A 15,107-nucleotide genomic window follows, 5' to 3' on the forward strand; every position below is an offset into this window, starting at 1 on the left:
GTTTCAATTATACCAGTGCCAAAGAACAACATGGTAACCTGCATCAATGACTATCGTCCAGTAACACTTGCATCCACTGATGAACTGCTTTGAGAAGATAGTGATAAAACACAGCAACTCCTGCCTGAGAAGCCACGTGGATCCACTCCTATTTGCCTACCATCACAAGAGGTCAACAGTAGAAGCCACATCATTTCTCTTCACTCAATCCTGAAACATCTCTTCATTGACTACAGCTCAGCATTTAATACTGTCATCCCCTCAAAACTAACCAACAAGTTTCAAGACCTAGGCCTTAATATGTCCTTGTGAAACTGGATCCCCGATTTCCTCACTTGCAGACCCCAGTCACTTCAGATTGGCAACATCTCAGCACAGGTGCACCACAAGGCTGCATGCTTGGCCACCTGCTCTGCTCGCTTTATACATGACTGTGAGGCTAAACACAGCCCCCATGCCTTTTTTAAGTTTGCCGACACCACTGATGGCCTATGAACCAGTCCTCATCAGGGTATCAGAGGTGGAGAGTGGAACAGCTGAAAGGATTTTCGGAGAGAAGGCATCTTACTACTCGAGGCAAGGAGAGGCAAGACTGCGCAGGTGTGTGACGTCAGCCAGTAGAGAGCAGGAAGAGTTTAAAAAGATGACTGCCATATACAGCGGGCAACGTTCGGAGCGGGCAGCAGAGTGAGGGGGTTTTGGCTCAAACGGGGCATCAGCGAGGAAGGGTCAAGGCGAAGAACTGATTTGCAGAGATTCACAGATAACGGCCTTCAACTTCCCCAGTGGACTCTTCCCTTTCTCCCGTGATCCTCTTCCACTAACATCCATTGCTCTGTCATGGCAGATGAGCTCAGACCCGTGCCATGCTCCTCCTGTGCCATGTGGGAACTCAGGGAGGCTGACAATGTCCCTGAAGACTACGTGTGCAGGAAGTCTGTCCAGCTGCACCTCCTGATAGACCACATGACGGCACTGGAGCTGCGCATGCACTCACTTTGGAGCATCCGAGATGCTGAGAATGTTATGGAAAGAACATTGAGTTGGTCACACCGCTGTTTAAGGATCTAAGGAAATACAGGGAATGGGTGACCAACAGGAACAGTAGTAGCAGGAAGATAGTACAGAAGTCTCCTGCGGTCATCTCCCTCCAAGACAGAGATACCGCTTTGGAGTCTGTTGGGGGAGATGGCTCATCAGGTGAAGGCAGCAGTAGCCAGGATCATGGCACCATGGGTGGCTCTGCTGCGCATGAGAGCAAGAAAAAGTGTGGTGGAGCTGTTGTGGTAGGAGATTCCATGGTAAGGGGAATAGAGAGGAGTTTCTGTGGCCACAAACGGGACTCCCGTATGGTGTGTTGCCTCCAGGGTGCAAGGGTCAGAGATGTCTCAGAGAGGCTGCAGGGCATTCTGAAAGGGAAGGGTGAGCAGCCAGCTGTCGTGGTGCATGTAGGTACTAGCAATATAGGAAGAAAGCAGGATGAGGGCCTACAAACTGAATTTAGGGAGCTAGGAGATAAATTAAAGAGTAGGACCTCAAAGGTAATAATCTCAGGATTATTACCAGTGTCACGTGCTAGCCAGAGCTGGAATAACAGGATAGCTAGAATGAAAATGTGGCTTGAGCGGTGGTGCAGGAGGGAGGATTTCAGATTCTTGGGGCATTGGAACCACTTCTGGGGGAGGTGGGACCAGTACCGTCCACACCTGGGCAGGGCCGGGATCAATGTCCTAGGGAAATTGTTTGCTAGTGCTGTTGGTGAGGTTTTAAACTAATATGGCAGGAGGATGAGAACCCACACAGAAGAGGGACTTGAAGCAGAGACCAAAGCTAGAGTTAGTGAAGAAAAAAGTAAGAGTAGAGTGCATAAAAGTAAAAAGCAAAAATTGCATAGGTTACTAGATTCTGAAAGGACAACGAGTATAAGGGCACTTTATCTAAATGCCCGCAGTATTAGAAACAAGGTTAGTGAACTTGCGGCACAGATCAGTACCAAAGCATACGATTTAGTGGCCATCACAGAAATCTGGTTGCAAGGTGGAGATGACTGGGAATTAAATATCCAAGGGTATCAGGTAATATGGAAAGACAGGCAGAAAAGCAAAGGAGGTGGGTGGCGCTCGTAATTAAGGATGATATCAGGGCGATTGTGAGAGACAATACAAGATCTGCGGAGCAGAATGTTAAGTCCATCTGGGTAGAGATTAAGAATAGTAAAGGGAAAAAAATCACTGGTGAGAGTTGTCTATAGGCCACCTAATAAAAATATTGCAGTGGCAGAGGCGATTAACCAAGAAACGACTGAGGTTTGTAAGAACGGAATGGCAGTTGTCATGGGAGATTTTAACTTCCACATAGATTGGGTGAATCAGGTTGGTCAAGGAAGTCTTGAGGAGGACTTCATAGAATGCATCCATGATGGCTTTCTTGAGCAGCATGTTAGTGAACCTACAAGGGAAAATGCTATCTTAGATCTATTCCTGTGCAATGAGACAGGTAAGATTAATGATCTTGTAGACAGGGATCCTCTTGGAAAGAGCGATCATAGTATGATTGAATTTCGCATACAGATGGAGGATGAAACAATCAGATCCAAAACTAGTGTATTATGCTTGAACAAGGGAGACTACAACAGGATGATGGAGGAGTTGGCTAATGTGGATTGGGAGCACAAGCTATTTGGTAGGACAGTTGAGGAACAGTGGAATACTTTCAAAGAGATTTTTCACAGTGCTCAACAGAAGTATATTCCAGTCAAAAGTAAGGACAGTAAGTGTGGGGAGAGCCAGCCTTTGGATAACTAAGAAAATAAAAAATAGTATCAAATTAAAAGCACATGTGTACAAAGTCACAGAGAGTAGTGGCAGACTGGAGGATTGGGAAAACTTTAAAAAGCAACAAAGAAAAACTAAACAAGAAATGAGGAAAGGGAAGATAGAGTATGAAAGTAAATTAGCACAAAATATAAAAACAGCAAAAGTTTTTATAAATATATAAAGCAGAAGGGGAAAAGGAAATTGATACTGGGTGATAAGGAAATGGCTGAGGCATTGAACGACTATTTTGTGTCGGTCTTCACGGTCAAGGACACGTCTAATATGCCAAAGGAGGATGTTATGGAAAAAATGGGAGGTGAGGACCTCGATAAGTTCACTGTCACCAAAGAGATAGTGATGAGCAAACTAGAGGGCCTGGAGATAGGCAAGTCCCCTCGTCCTGATGGGATGCATCCCAGGGTGCTGAGGGAATTGGCGGAGGTTATAGTAGACGCGTTGGTAATCATTTACCAAAACTCTCTAGACTCTGGGCAGGTCCCGGAGGATTGGAAGACAGCAAATGTCATGCCACTTTTCAAAAAAAGGATGTAGGCAAAAGACGGGCAATTATAGGCCAGTTAGCTTAACATCTGTAGTTGGGAAAATGCTTGAAGCTATCATTAAGGAAGAAATAGCAAAACATTTAGAAAGGAGTAGTTCCACTGGACAGACACAGCATGGATTCAGAAAGGGCAAGTCCTGTTTGACAAACTTACTGGAGTTCTTTGAGGACATAATGAGTGCAGTGGATAGAGGGGAACACGTGGATGTCGTATACTTAGATTTCCAGAAGGCATTCAATAAGGCGCCGCACAAGAGACTTATAAATGAGATATGGATGCATGGAGTCGGAGGAAGTGTATTGGCATGGATAGTGGATTGTTAACCAATAGAAGGCAGAGAGTTGGTATAAATGGGTGTTTCTCCGGTTGGCAGTCAGTGGTGGGTGGGGTGCCGCAGGGGTCGGAGCTGGGCCCGCAGCTGCTTACCATTTACATTGATGATTTGGATGAGGGGACTGAGTGTAGCATAGCAAAATTTGCTGATGACACTAAACTGAGTGGAAAAGCAAATTGTCCAGAGGAATGTGAAGAGTCTGCAGAGGGATATAGATAGGTTAAGTGAGTGGGCCAAGATCTGGCAGATGGAATACACCGCTGGTAAATGCGAGATCATCCACTTTGGAAGGGATAATAGAAGAGCAGATTATTATTTAAATGATGAAAGATTGCAACATGCTGTTGTGCAGAGGAACTTGGGAGTGCTTATTCATGAATCGCAAAAAGTTGGCTTGCAGGTACAACAGGTCATTCATTACGAAGGCAAACAGAATGTTGGCCTTCATTGCTAGAGGGATTGAATTCAAGAGCAGGGAGGTCATGCTGCAACTATACAGGGTACTGGTGAGGCCGCACCTGGAGTACTGCGTGCAGTTCTGGTCTCCATACTTGAGGAAGGATATACTGGCTTTGGAGGCAGTGCAGAGGAGGTTCACCAGGTTGATTACAGAAATGAAGGGGTTAATCTATGAGGAGAGATTGAGTTGCCTGGGACTATACTCTCTGGAATTTAGAAAAATGAGAGGGGATCTTAAAGAAACATACAAAATTTTGAAAGGGATAGATAAGATAGAAGTAGGAAAGTCGTTTCCATTGGTAAGTGAGACTAGAACTAGGGGACATTACTTCAACAATTAGGGGAGAAGATTTAGGACGGAGATGAGGAGAAACTATTTTTCCCCAGAGAGTGGTGAATCCGTGGAATTCTCTGCCCAGGGAAGCAGTTGAGACTTCTTCACTAAATATATTTAAGAAACAGATAGGTTTTTACATAGAAGGGGAATTAAAAGTTATGGAGAAAAGGCAGGTAGATGGAGCTGAGTTTATGGACAGATCAGCCATGATCTTATTGAATGGGGGGGGCAGGCTCAATGGGCTGGATGGCCTACTCCTGCTTCTATTTCTTATGTAACTTGATGTTATCATTTCAGAGGATCTGTCCTGGTCCATCACGCGTGCCGTTACAGAGAATGCACAGTAGCACCTCTATTTTCTTAGAAGTTTGTGCCGATTCAGCATGCCATCTAAAACTTTGTTAAACATCTATACATGTGTGGTGGAGAGCACACTGATTGGTTACATCACGACTTGGTATGGAACACCAATACCCTAGTACAGAAAAGCCTACACAAAGTAGTGGTACAGCCCAGTTCATCATGGGTAAAGCCCTCCCCACCATTAAGCACATTACACAGAGCGCTGTAGCAAGAAAGCAGCATCCATCAAAGATCCACACAAATCAGGCCATGCTCTCTTGCTGCTGCCATCAGGAGTAGTACCTCAGGAACCGCACAACCAAGTTCAAGTATAGTTATTATCTCTCAACCATCAGGCTCTTGAACCAGAGAGGATAACTTCATTCGTCCCCACACTGAACAGACTCACTTTCAAAGACTCTTCATCTCATGTTCACGATATTTAAAGCTTATTTAGCTGTTATTATTTTTTTCCCTTTTTTTTGAATTAGCACATTGGCTGTTGTCTGTCATGTCCGGTGTAGTCCTTCATTGATTCTATTGTGTTTCTTGTACTTACCGTGATCGCCCACAAGAAAATGAATCTCGGGGTAGTATAAGATGACATACTGTATATGTACCTTGATAATAAATTTCTTTGAACTTTGAATACTGAGCAGCATTAAAGTATAGTTTTAAAAAGATGTTTGTTTTACATACTTAATGTAGTCCTGTCCTCAAGATTGTAGTCATTTTTACTAAAATTTTAAATAGGTCATCACTTATGTTAGGATAAACAGCAGCTGGATTGAGAGTAAATTCATTGGATGATGTACTTCTCATCACTGTTACTCCAAAGGGAGAGAAAGAGACACACACACACACACACACACACCCTCCTCCCACCAGAAGTGCCTCAATGACGACATGTGGCATGAATATGAAAACAAAAGGTTGCTTCTCACAGCTGAAAACAAATTTCAATTGTGGGTAATACTCATCTTCAGCTAATTTGATCAGCAGGGACTTGTTGGGAAATAGTGGCTGCTTTCATCCATTGCCAAGACAAAGCTGGAAACATTAAATGTGCACCTGCCACATGAGCCAGAGGGTAATCCACAGTTCATAAACAAATTGCATTTAAAACCTAGAATTTAAATTTAAACCAATTTAAATATACTGGAAGATCCCACAACCCCCTCCTCAATTCTGTTGACCATCCAGATGTAGTTATTATGGCCTGGTGCCTTTCAGTATTCTGGCTTTCAGAATTCCATGCAAGACTACAACACGAAGAAGAAAAGATACCATCACAACCCATTGGTAGTGATAGTAGATTGTTTAATCAGGGGGCACAGATAAGCCTTTAGCAGTCAAGAGTGCGACTCCAGGATGGTGCGTTACCTTGCTGATGACAGGGTAAATGATGTCTCTGAGTGGGCACAAGTCATCCTGAGAGCAAAGGCAGCCAGAAGCCAGTCAACATCGGTTTTAATGACATGGGGAAGAAAAGGGACGAGGTTCTGCAAAGTGAATTTAGGGAGCTAGACAGAAAGTTGCAAAGCAGGATTTCCAGGACTGTAATCTCTAGATTACTCCCACACAGTCACATGTTCACTAAGCATGAAATGGGAAGGTAGTACAGTTGAATGGATGGCTCAAAGGCTGGTGGAGAAGACAGGGCTATAAATACCCAAATCGTTGGGCTCTCTTCCAGGGCGGGTGGAAAATATACAAGGATGACTGTGCCTAAACTGGAGGGGCAGCAATATTTTTGCAGAGAGAGGTTTGCTAATGTTACTTAGCAGAATTTAAAATAGTGAGGCAGGAAGCTGGGATCCAGAGTAGTAAATGTGCAAGTGGAGAAAGTGAGGAGGAAGTAAGGTCAAGGTTAGGTCAAGTAAGTCTAATAATAACAGGAAAGGCTAGGTTAGCGACCACAGTGGAAATGACACTTTGAAGTGTTTTTATTTTAATGCAAGGAGTGTAACGGACAAGGCAGTGGATCTAAGAGCCTAGATTGCCATGAAACTATGATGTAGCCATTACAGAAACTAGGTTGAGAGAAGGGCAAGACTTGCATCTCAGTGCTCCAGCATTTAGATGTTTCAGGTGTGATAGAGGGGAATATAAAAGAGGTGGGGGAGTTGCATTAGTGATCAGGAAGAACATCAAAGCTGAACTTCAAGAATAAACGTCTTGGAAGGTTCATCGAGCAAGGCTGTAAGGATGGTAATCAGAAAAGAGAAAGGTGATAGGATTATACCATAGCCTGCCAATAGCCATCAAGGTCTAGGGAAACAGTTCATGGAAAAAAAAACATTAAAACAACAGAGTAGTTGCAGAGGCTGATTTTAACTTCCTCAATATTGACTGGAACTCCCTCAGGACCAAGGGCTTAGATGGAGCACAATTGTCAGGTGCATCCAGGAGGGTTTGATGAAACAGAATATAATCCACCCAGGGAAGGGACCTTGCCCTAGGAAATGAGCCTGGCCAGGAGATATTTATGGACAAAGATAATACCGGATCTTGGATGAAAGCATAAAATTGGGAGAGGTGGGGGGAGATGAAGAGCCAGAGACAGAGAGAGACGAGAAATGGATGTTGCCTACTTGGAGTTCAGTAAAGCATTTGACAAGGTCCCTCACAGTAGGCTGTTCCAGAAGATTAAATCACAGTGGATACAGGGCGAATTGGTAAGCTGGATATAAAATTGGCTTCGTTGTAGTGAAGTGATGGACGGTGTTTCTCTGAATGGAGATTTTGACTGCTGGTGTTCCGCAAGGATCAGTGCTGAGGCTTCCTCTGTTTGTAACATACACAATAAATGATTAAGAAAAAGTAGATGATCACAGATAATAAGAAAATTGGTGAACTTTGAATATAGCAGGATGAAAACAGTGCCAGGGAGGTAGAAGAATCAAATTTGACAGTGATTTTGAAGAGGTACTTAAGACAGGTAAATGGGATATAGAGATACAGACAACATGGAGAAATGTGATTAGTTAGATTGGCATCATGGTCAACAGAGACATAGCAGAACAAAAGGAGCCTGTTCCTGTGCTATATTGTTTTATGTTCCACGGTTTTTCTTTTTGGAAAAAATCCTTTAAGAGCTGTGAGTGAAAGTTTGATAGTCAAGACTGGGTGAATACACAAAGTAGTTATATAGTATTGGACATATACTCTGATGGCACAAAATCTTTTTCATAGCCATTTTTTCTGGAACAGTCTAGACCTATTAAAGGCTGAATATCTGCAATCCATTTTGAATTTTAAGTTCTAGTCTGACACATTAACCCTCTGACAGAAAATACACCACATGAATTAAATGAGAAGATGGGGGAGGTCAAATTTGTCAGTGTTATAATCCACTGGAATTTACTTAACTGCTTAAAATATTAAAAAAATCAAAGCAAAAATTTTTCATTTTCTCCCACTCTGCACTGCTAGCATGATTTGCTAGCTGGCTTAATGATAATCAAAACTGGGTCTTGCCAATCAATCCAGTGGGTTTTATGATTCTTCTTACAAGTCAATTTATTAAGTTCCATTTTCAATTAGTTCAAACACTAATAATAATTTTAAAGAACGAATATTCTGAAGCAGGATAACATGGGGTTTCCAAGAAGCTATTACACTAGGTTGAATTCAACAGTTATAGGTTCTTGATTTCAAAAGGAAATCGACACTACTTCGCAAAGGTTAATGTCAATCTAAAATTAGAACACAAGCAGCAAGTCTCATGTGGCCTACCGAAAAGTCCACAGTGCAGGTCCTTGGATATCCAGGAACTCCAGGGCTGAAACGCCAATTTGTCTCCAAATGATTAAATAGTCTCCCATCTGTACAAGATGCCTACAATAAATGTTTTAGCGAGAATTTCAATTAATGGGTAAAACAAAACTCTACAATTGACTTATTTTTGCTTAAACTCTTCCACTTTAAAAGTTAGCACATTCAATTTTCATAAAACAAAATTTGTCCAAGATAGGATTGCATTTAATGATTTTTTTGCACATATTACAAAACAATTCATTAAGAATTGATCATATGGCACTTGACATCCAGGATTCAATCGAAGAGCGAAAGGCTGGTGATAATATGGGCTAGAAGTAACAGCTAACGAAAACTACCATGTAAATTTCATAACTTGCTATTGAATTCCTGCAATACATTCCCTTGGTTGCTAGACCAATGCCATAACAACTATATTGTGCTCTATAGCTGTATTTTCCATGTTCTTTCCCATTCATTCTGGTTCCAATTGCAAGTTAAGCCTACAGAAATTTATTTTGAAAATAAAGTGTGGATACAGAATAACCTGAAAAAGCAATTAATCATGCTGCCATTGATTCTAGCCTATTAAGTAAACTATAAGGATGCAAGGAGAGGTGGAAGTAAAAATCTGTAGTCAAAATGAGAGGAAAGACTTCGTGATAGTAATTTTCCACAAGGTAAAACTGCAGATGTGTCACCAAGTAGAAACAGATCTGGCACCAGTCCTTGATCGTGCAGGATACCACACATGCAAGCTACGTTAATGGACCTTGAGCTCCATCTGACAGCTATTCTGTAAGTGCAGTTTTCAGAAGTCAAAGAGCAGGTCACAAGCCATTACTGTTGTCAGATAACAAGTGATAAGAAACTAAAGTCTATTACAAACAAGGGTGGAAATGTTACATTTTCCAGCTACAGCATCCAATTTTGCGTTCAAATACTTAACAATTTGATAGGGGGAACATTAGAAATATCAGACACACATTTCACACATACAAGTGAACAAATTGGATATCCGTCTAATGACTCTGAAAGTAACAGAAGTGGAAAACTGAATCAAATAGACAAAGAAGTTTGAACTTTTGCTCACTGTATAGAACCAGAAGCCGGAGGGGAAAATGCAGGCTTCAATTCAGCATCAAAGAGGTGGAGGGAAATCATCTCTGCTTTCTTTTCCAGTCTCTGTTCAATGACTTCTATTAAGGCCAAGAATATTTTTCAATGTACCAGAAATGTAGTTTTCTTGTATATTAGTTGTCATAGAGGAGGAAAAAAGCATTTTATAATGGTCTCAAGGAAATGGTCAAAATGCATCCTTGCCAAGATCAGGAGGTGATAGAGAACCCTGAAATAGTAATGGAGGAACTTTTACTTAATATAAATTTTAAAAAGGAAATGAATTTCAGACAGTACTTTGCCATGGGGTACCTAACATTCATATTTAAATCTCTCCAAATTATTTTTAGTTTATTGAAATTACATGTTCTATAACAATGATAAATTAATTTTTCTTCTGATTAGGTAATATGAACTGAAAATATTGGCTCACATCACAACATTAACACAAAATACAACTTATTTTTGTAAGACACCAAGCAAACTCATCAAATTTATCAACAAGTAATACAAACCTAGAAAGTTCTGAACATGATCACTCGTCTGTGCTGCATGCTGGGACATTGAAAGATATTATAATTGGTTCAATTACACCTAGGAGAGACAGTGATGTAGGGGAAAATAGGGATAACTGAATCATAGCCTGATATTCAAAATGCACTGTATAAATGTAGACATGGTGTTAGTGTTGCTTTTCTTCTGCAATATTTTCTCAAATCACATTACCTGGGTTCACAGAAGCACTGGTCATCTTGACCAGCTGGTGGAATTGAACAGTACCCATCTCAATAAGTGATTAATATCTTTGGAAGAAACAAGACAATGACAATATAGGGCCATTTAAATATCAATTGTTTTACTTCATGATAAAGAGAAGCCACCAAACTTTAAAACTGAACTTTACCTTAACTAAATGTGGCCGTACCAGGGTCACAACAGAAGTGTATCGTTCAACTATTGGTGGAAATCCTACTTCTAATTGAGCTTTCGCATATCCTGAGCGTTTAGATATGACATCTGATTTCTTGCACCATGGTACAAAATGCTTGTAGTCAGCAACACCAGAAACAACATTATACATTTCCAGCATGGAAAACCTAAATAAAAAGATAGAAATTCAAATGAGATTTAACACTAATGCTAGTAAATGAAAAAAAGAAGAAATTTAGATGATATTTAAATGACCAACCCCATTACTCGTCTCTCAGAATACTCTTTCTTCTTGTTTATTAGGGGACCAGCAATGTTGAAGAAATTTCGTTGTTGTGCAAGGCAATGTCTTGGTGTCTTGAGTGTAGGAACTCTGTTCATTAGAATGCCACAAGAAGCTAGATACCTATTAACAGAAACTTAGTTATTAAATATGACAATGTGTATTCTGGTGTTTAAACAAGTTGAATTTGGCTCATAATTACTACTGCATTAGACTAAACAAAATTATATTTGATTTGGATCAAAATTTCCCCCTGCATATTATTTTACTGCATTTTATTCAGGATCCATTAGCCATTTTTGAATTTTAATGCTCACTTTCTCACTTAACATGAACAGAATTACAATTAACATACAACCAAATGAACTGGGATTAGAAGTACATCACTTGGGCTCTCGGGCTAGCCAACAAAATCACGGCTGATTAGACTGCAATTTCAACTATTTCTGCTCATTCTAAAGCACCTTTATTACATAGTAGTTTGAAGGCAGCTGAGTTGTGGATTCCTGCTTTTCCAATACCACTCGGCATGGTATCAACGCCAAGTCACCATTAGCTTGCCTTCAATGATTCACCATTGAATGTTTTCAGTGTTTCAACAATCATCCAGAATGCAGCAAAAAAATGAATCTCTTCACAACAGCGTAGCTGGTATGCACAAAATTAAAGAATAAAGATATAGCATCGGGGAAGATAAATCATGAAAATTGTGGTAGCAGTGCAATGTAGGCACAAAAATTATTATAGTTACAATAAATAAATAGCGAGGTAGCATTCATGGTTTCATAGATCATTCAGAAATCTGAGAGCGGAGGAGAAGAAGCTGATCCTAAAATGTTGAGTGTGGGTGCTCAGGTTCCCAAACCTCCTCCCTAATGGTCATAACAAAAAGAGGGCATGTCCCAGATGATGGTGGATGCTGCCTTTTTTCAGACACCACCTTTGGAAGATGACCTCGATTGAGGGGAGGCTTGTGCATATGTTGGAACCAGCTGAGTCTACAACCCTGTGAAGCCTCTTACAACTGCAAATCCAAAAATAAACAACTAATTATAATAAATCATATTGAGAACACCAGTTGTAGAGTCCTTGGAAGTGAGTCCATAGATTGTGGAATCAGTTGTGTTGAGTTGAGTGAAGTTATCCTTGGTGGTTCAGGAGCCTGATGGTTGAAAGGTAATAAATGTACCTGAACCTGTTGGTGTGGTACCCAAGGCTCTTGAACCTCCTTCCTGATGGCATCAGTGAGGAGAGATCATGGCCTGGGAGGTGGAGGACCCCAATGATGGTTGCTGTTTTCTTATGACAATGCCTCTTGTAGATGTGCTCAATGGAGGGGAGGGCTTCTCCTGTGATGGACTGCTCTGCACCCAGTACTTTTTGTAGGCCTTTCCATTTATGAGCATTGGTGTTTCCATACCTGGCCATGATACAGTCAGTCAGGATACTTTCCACTGCACATCTATGAAAGTTTGTCAAAGTTTCAGATGACATGCCAAACCTCTGCAAACTTATAAGAAAGTAGAGGTGCTGCCTTGCCGCCTCTGTTTTGGCACTTGTTCCAGATTTCATGACACTGCTGTGATATTCACCTCGCAGTTCTAGCTTAATATTCCTTACTCCATCTCCAACACTGCCTTCATTTATCTATTAACCAGACGGCACCAAGAACATTATACTCTGAGAACCCTGGGCTCCATCCAGTCACAGATTTTCCCTATATTTTCTCCAACCCTTCCATCGTTTGCAACTTAAAGCCCTTTTACTATCTCACCAATCCAGGACTGACGAAGGGTCATCAAGAATATTCAATTGTTTCTCCTAAGATGCTGCTATCCCAATAAGTGTGTTCAGCACTATTTTTAAATTTCAGATTTTTAGAATCTACATTTTTTTATTATCAGTACTGCTCGTTGTTATTGTGTGGATGGAGGAAAATCAGTTCAAAGTGGTATAAAGGAACTTTAAAACTTTTAATTTGTAAAGCTCTTTAAAATATTCCCCATACTTCAAACATTTATGCAGATTTAGCTAATTCAGATTCCATGAAGCATTTTAGAAAAAAAACTACCAAGTATTTGAAATTAATTACCTCTTAATGAAGTTATGTAAAATTATCCAGATAGACTGTTGAACTTCATGTCAGTTCTTCAAACCATTATTGCATTAGCCATTGTAATTAAGCCTCACAAAAATGAGCTGATAGCAAATTAAAATGTCAATGAAAGCAATGCCAATTTCACCTGTATACCAAGTGAAGTTTGCATCAAGGTTAAAAGTAATCATTGAAGTCATAACTGAATTGCAAGCTAGCCAAATTGCACAAGATGACGACCAAATAAAATAAATATAGCAACATTTGACATCTATGATTCTTTATAACACAACCATACAATCCAGATCAAACAAAAGGAGTTAGATCGCTAACTGAACAGATATGTGAAAGCACTGAAGTGCTGCAAACGATTAATATTTATTTGAAAAGTAAATTTAATCTGGAGGCTCCAATAATTCAAGAAGATGCTATGGAGATTATCAGAATGCATTATTATAAGCAATCTGTTTCTTAATTGAAAATGGCCGTTGTCCATTGATAGCAGTATTATCAAAGATTTTTTTGGTAATTCTGACATTGGAAGATTAACTGTGGGAAGTACAGTGACCTTGTATACATTTCCAAGGACCCCTAAAACAGGAGTCCCCAACCTTTTTTGCACCGCGGACCAGTTTAATATTGACAATATTCTTGCGAACCAGCCGACCGGGGTATAGGTGATAAGTCACTTATAAGTGGCTAATACACTCAATTTCATTTCTAAAGGGGTTTATCTAACGAATTTAATATTAAACACACAGCGCATATTTTCCTCGCATGAATATAGTGATAAGTCAATTTTAACAGTGGTCCCAAACCTCCAGGCCGTGGGCCGATACATTGCCATGAAGAATGCAGCAGTACAGCGGTGGCCGGAACACACCCAGCACATCTTTAAGAAAAAAGCCAAAATAAACAAGCTAATTGATTGGGTGCTGCCTGGCACGTAATGTCGGCCCAGATCAGAGGCAACGCAGTCAGCAATCACCTCTGATCTGGGCCGATATTTACGTGCCGGGTGGCACCTAATCAATTAGCTTGTTTATTTCAGCTTTTTTCTTAAAGATGTGCTGGGTGCGTTCCGGCTACCGCTGTACCACTGCATTTTTCGCAGCCTGGAGGTTGGGGACCACTGAATTATAAATCACTTATAAGTCAATAGCATCATAACATTTCAAGTAACATTTGGATATTAAACACACAGCACATATTTTCCTCGTATGAACATATAAAATCATTGCAAGACACCAATATCACTGAATCAGTGGGAGACCTGGGCTTGTTTCCCTGCAACAAGACGGTCCCATCGAGGGGTGATGGGAGACAGCGATACTCGAAGGGGGTTCCTTATGTCCAGTTTATTCCGCAATTTAGTTTTTATTGCATTCATCGCAGAAAACTCCGCTTCGCAGCGATAAGATGTTGGAAATGGAAGCAACATTTTCAGTGCTTTCGTGGCTATCTCAGGATATTCAGCCTGACTTTGATCCAGAATGCCGGCAGAGATGTGATGTCAAACATACTTTTCAGCCCACCCTCATTTGCAAGCTCAAGGAGTTGATCTTTTTCCTGCGCTGACATGGAAGATTCACCGGGGGCATTCACAAATGGGTCACGGACCCATTCCTTTGCACGTCTTGGGTCACTGATGACCTCGAGTGCATAAAAGTTCAACAGTGGGCGTGACAGGGAATGAGGAAAGGTGCAGCTGACTCATATCGTTTCATATCGCCAAATGATATTGTTTCCTCGTGGCTCGCGGCCCGTGGTCTGGTCGTACACTTTGCGGCCTGGTGGTTGAGGACCGCTGCCCTAAAAGCAAGAGCCCAGGTACATGAAATATTTCAAGAGGCATGGGAGATACCGATCTTCATTGCTCAGGGTATACAATGGAAGAGCAGGATGTTGCAGACATTAGTTCGGCTACAGAAGAAATGCTGCATGCATTTAAGGTCACCACACCATAGGAAGGATATGATTGCACTGGTGAGGGTGCAGAAAAGGCTCACCAGGATATTACCAGGATGGAGTATTTCAGCTATGAAGATCCTTTACCTAAAGAAGACTGAC

The 15,107-nt window shown here is 41.0% G+C and overlaps 1 protein-coding gene across 1 annotated transcript in view; it reads right to left on the reverse strand.

The window, feature by feature from the left end:
* coq10b (coenzyme Q10B) overlaps positions 1-15,107 on the reverse strand; it is a 36,945-nt gene that overhangs the window by 13,207 nt on the left and 8,631 nt on the right. The window contains exons 2-4 of the mRNA XM_072261615.1: positions 10,919-11,065; positions 10,634-10,826; positions 8,590-8,691 (exon numbers count right to left, since the gene is read on the reverse strand). Of these exons, the coding sequence (XP_072117716.1) occupies positions 8,590-8,691; positions 10,634-10,826; positions 10,919-11,065 (442 nt within the window). The remainder of the gene's footprint in view (positions 1-8,589; positions 8,692-10,633; positions 10,827-10,918; positions 11,066-15,107) is intronic.

Source organism: Mobula birostris, chromosome 6 (assembly GCF_030028105.1).
Source record: "Mobula birostris isolate sMobBir1 chromosome 6, sMobBir1.hap1, whole genome shotgun sequence".
In the NCBI taxonomy this organism is placed as follows: domain Eukaryota; kingdom Metazoa; phylum Chordata; class Chondrichthyes; order Myliobatiformes; family Myliobatidae; genus Mobula; species Mobula birostris.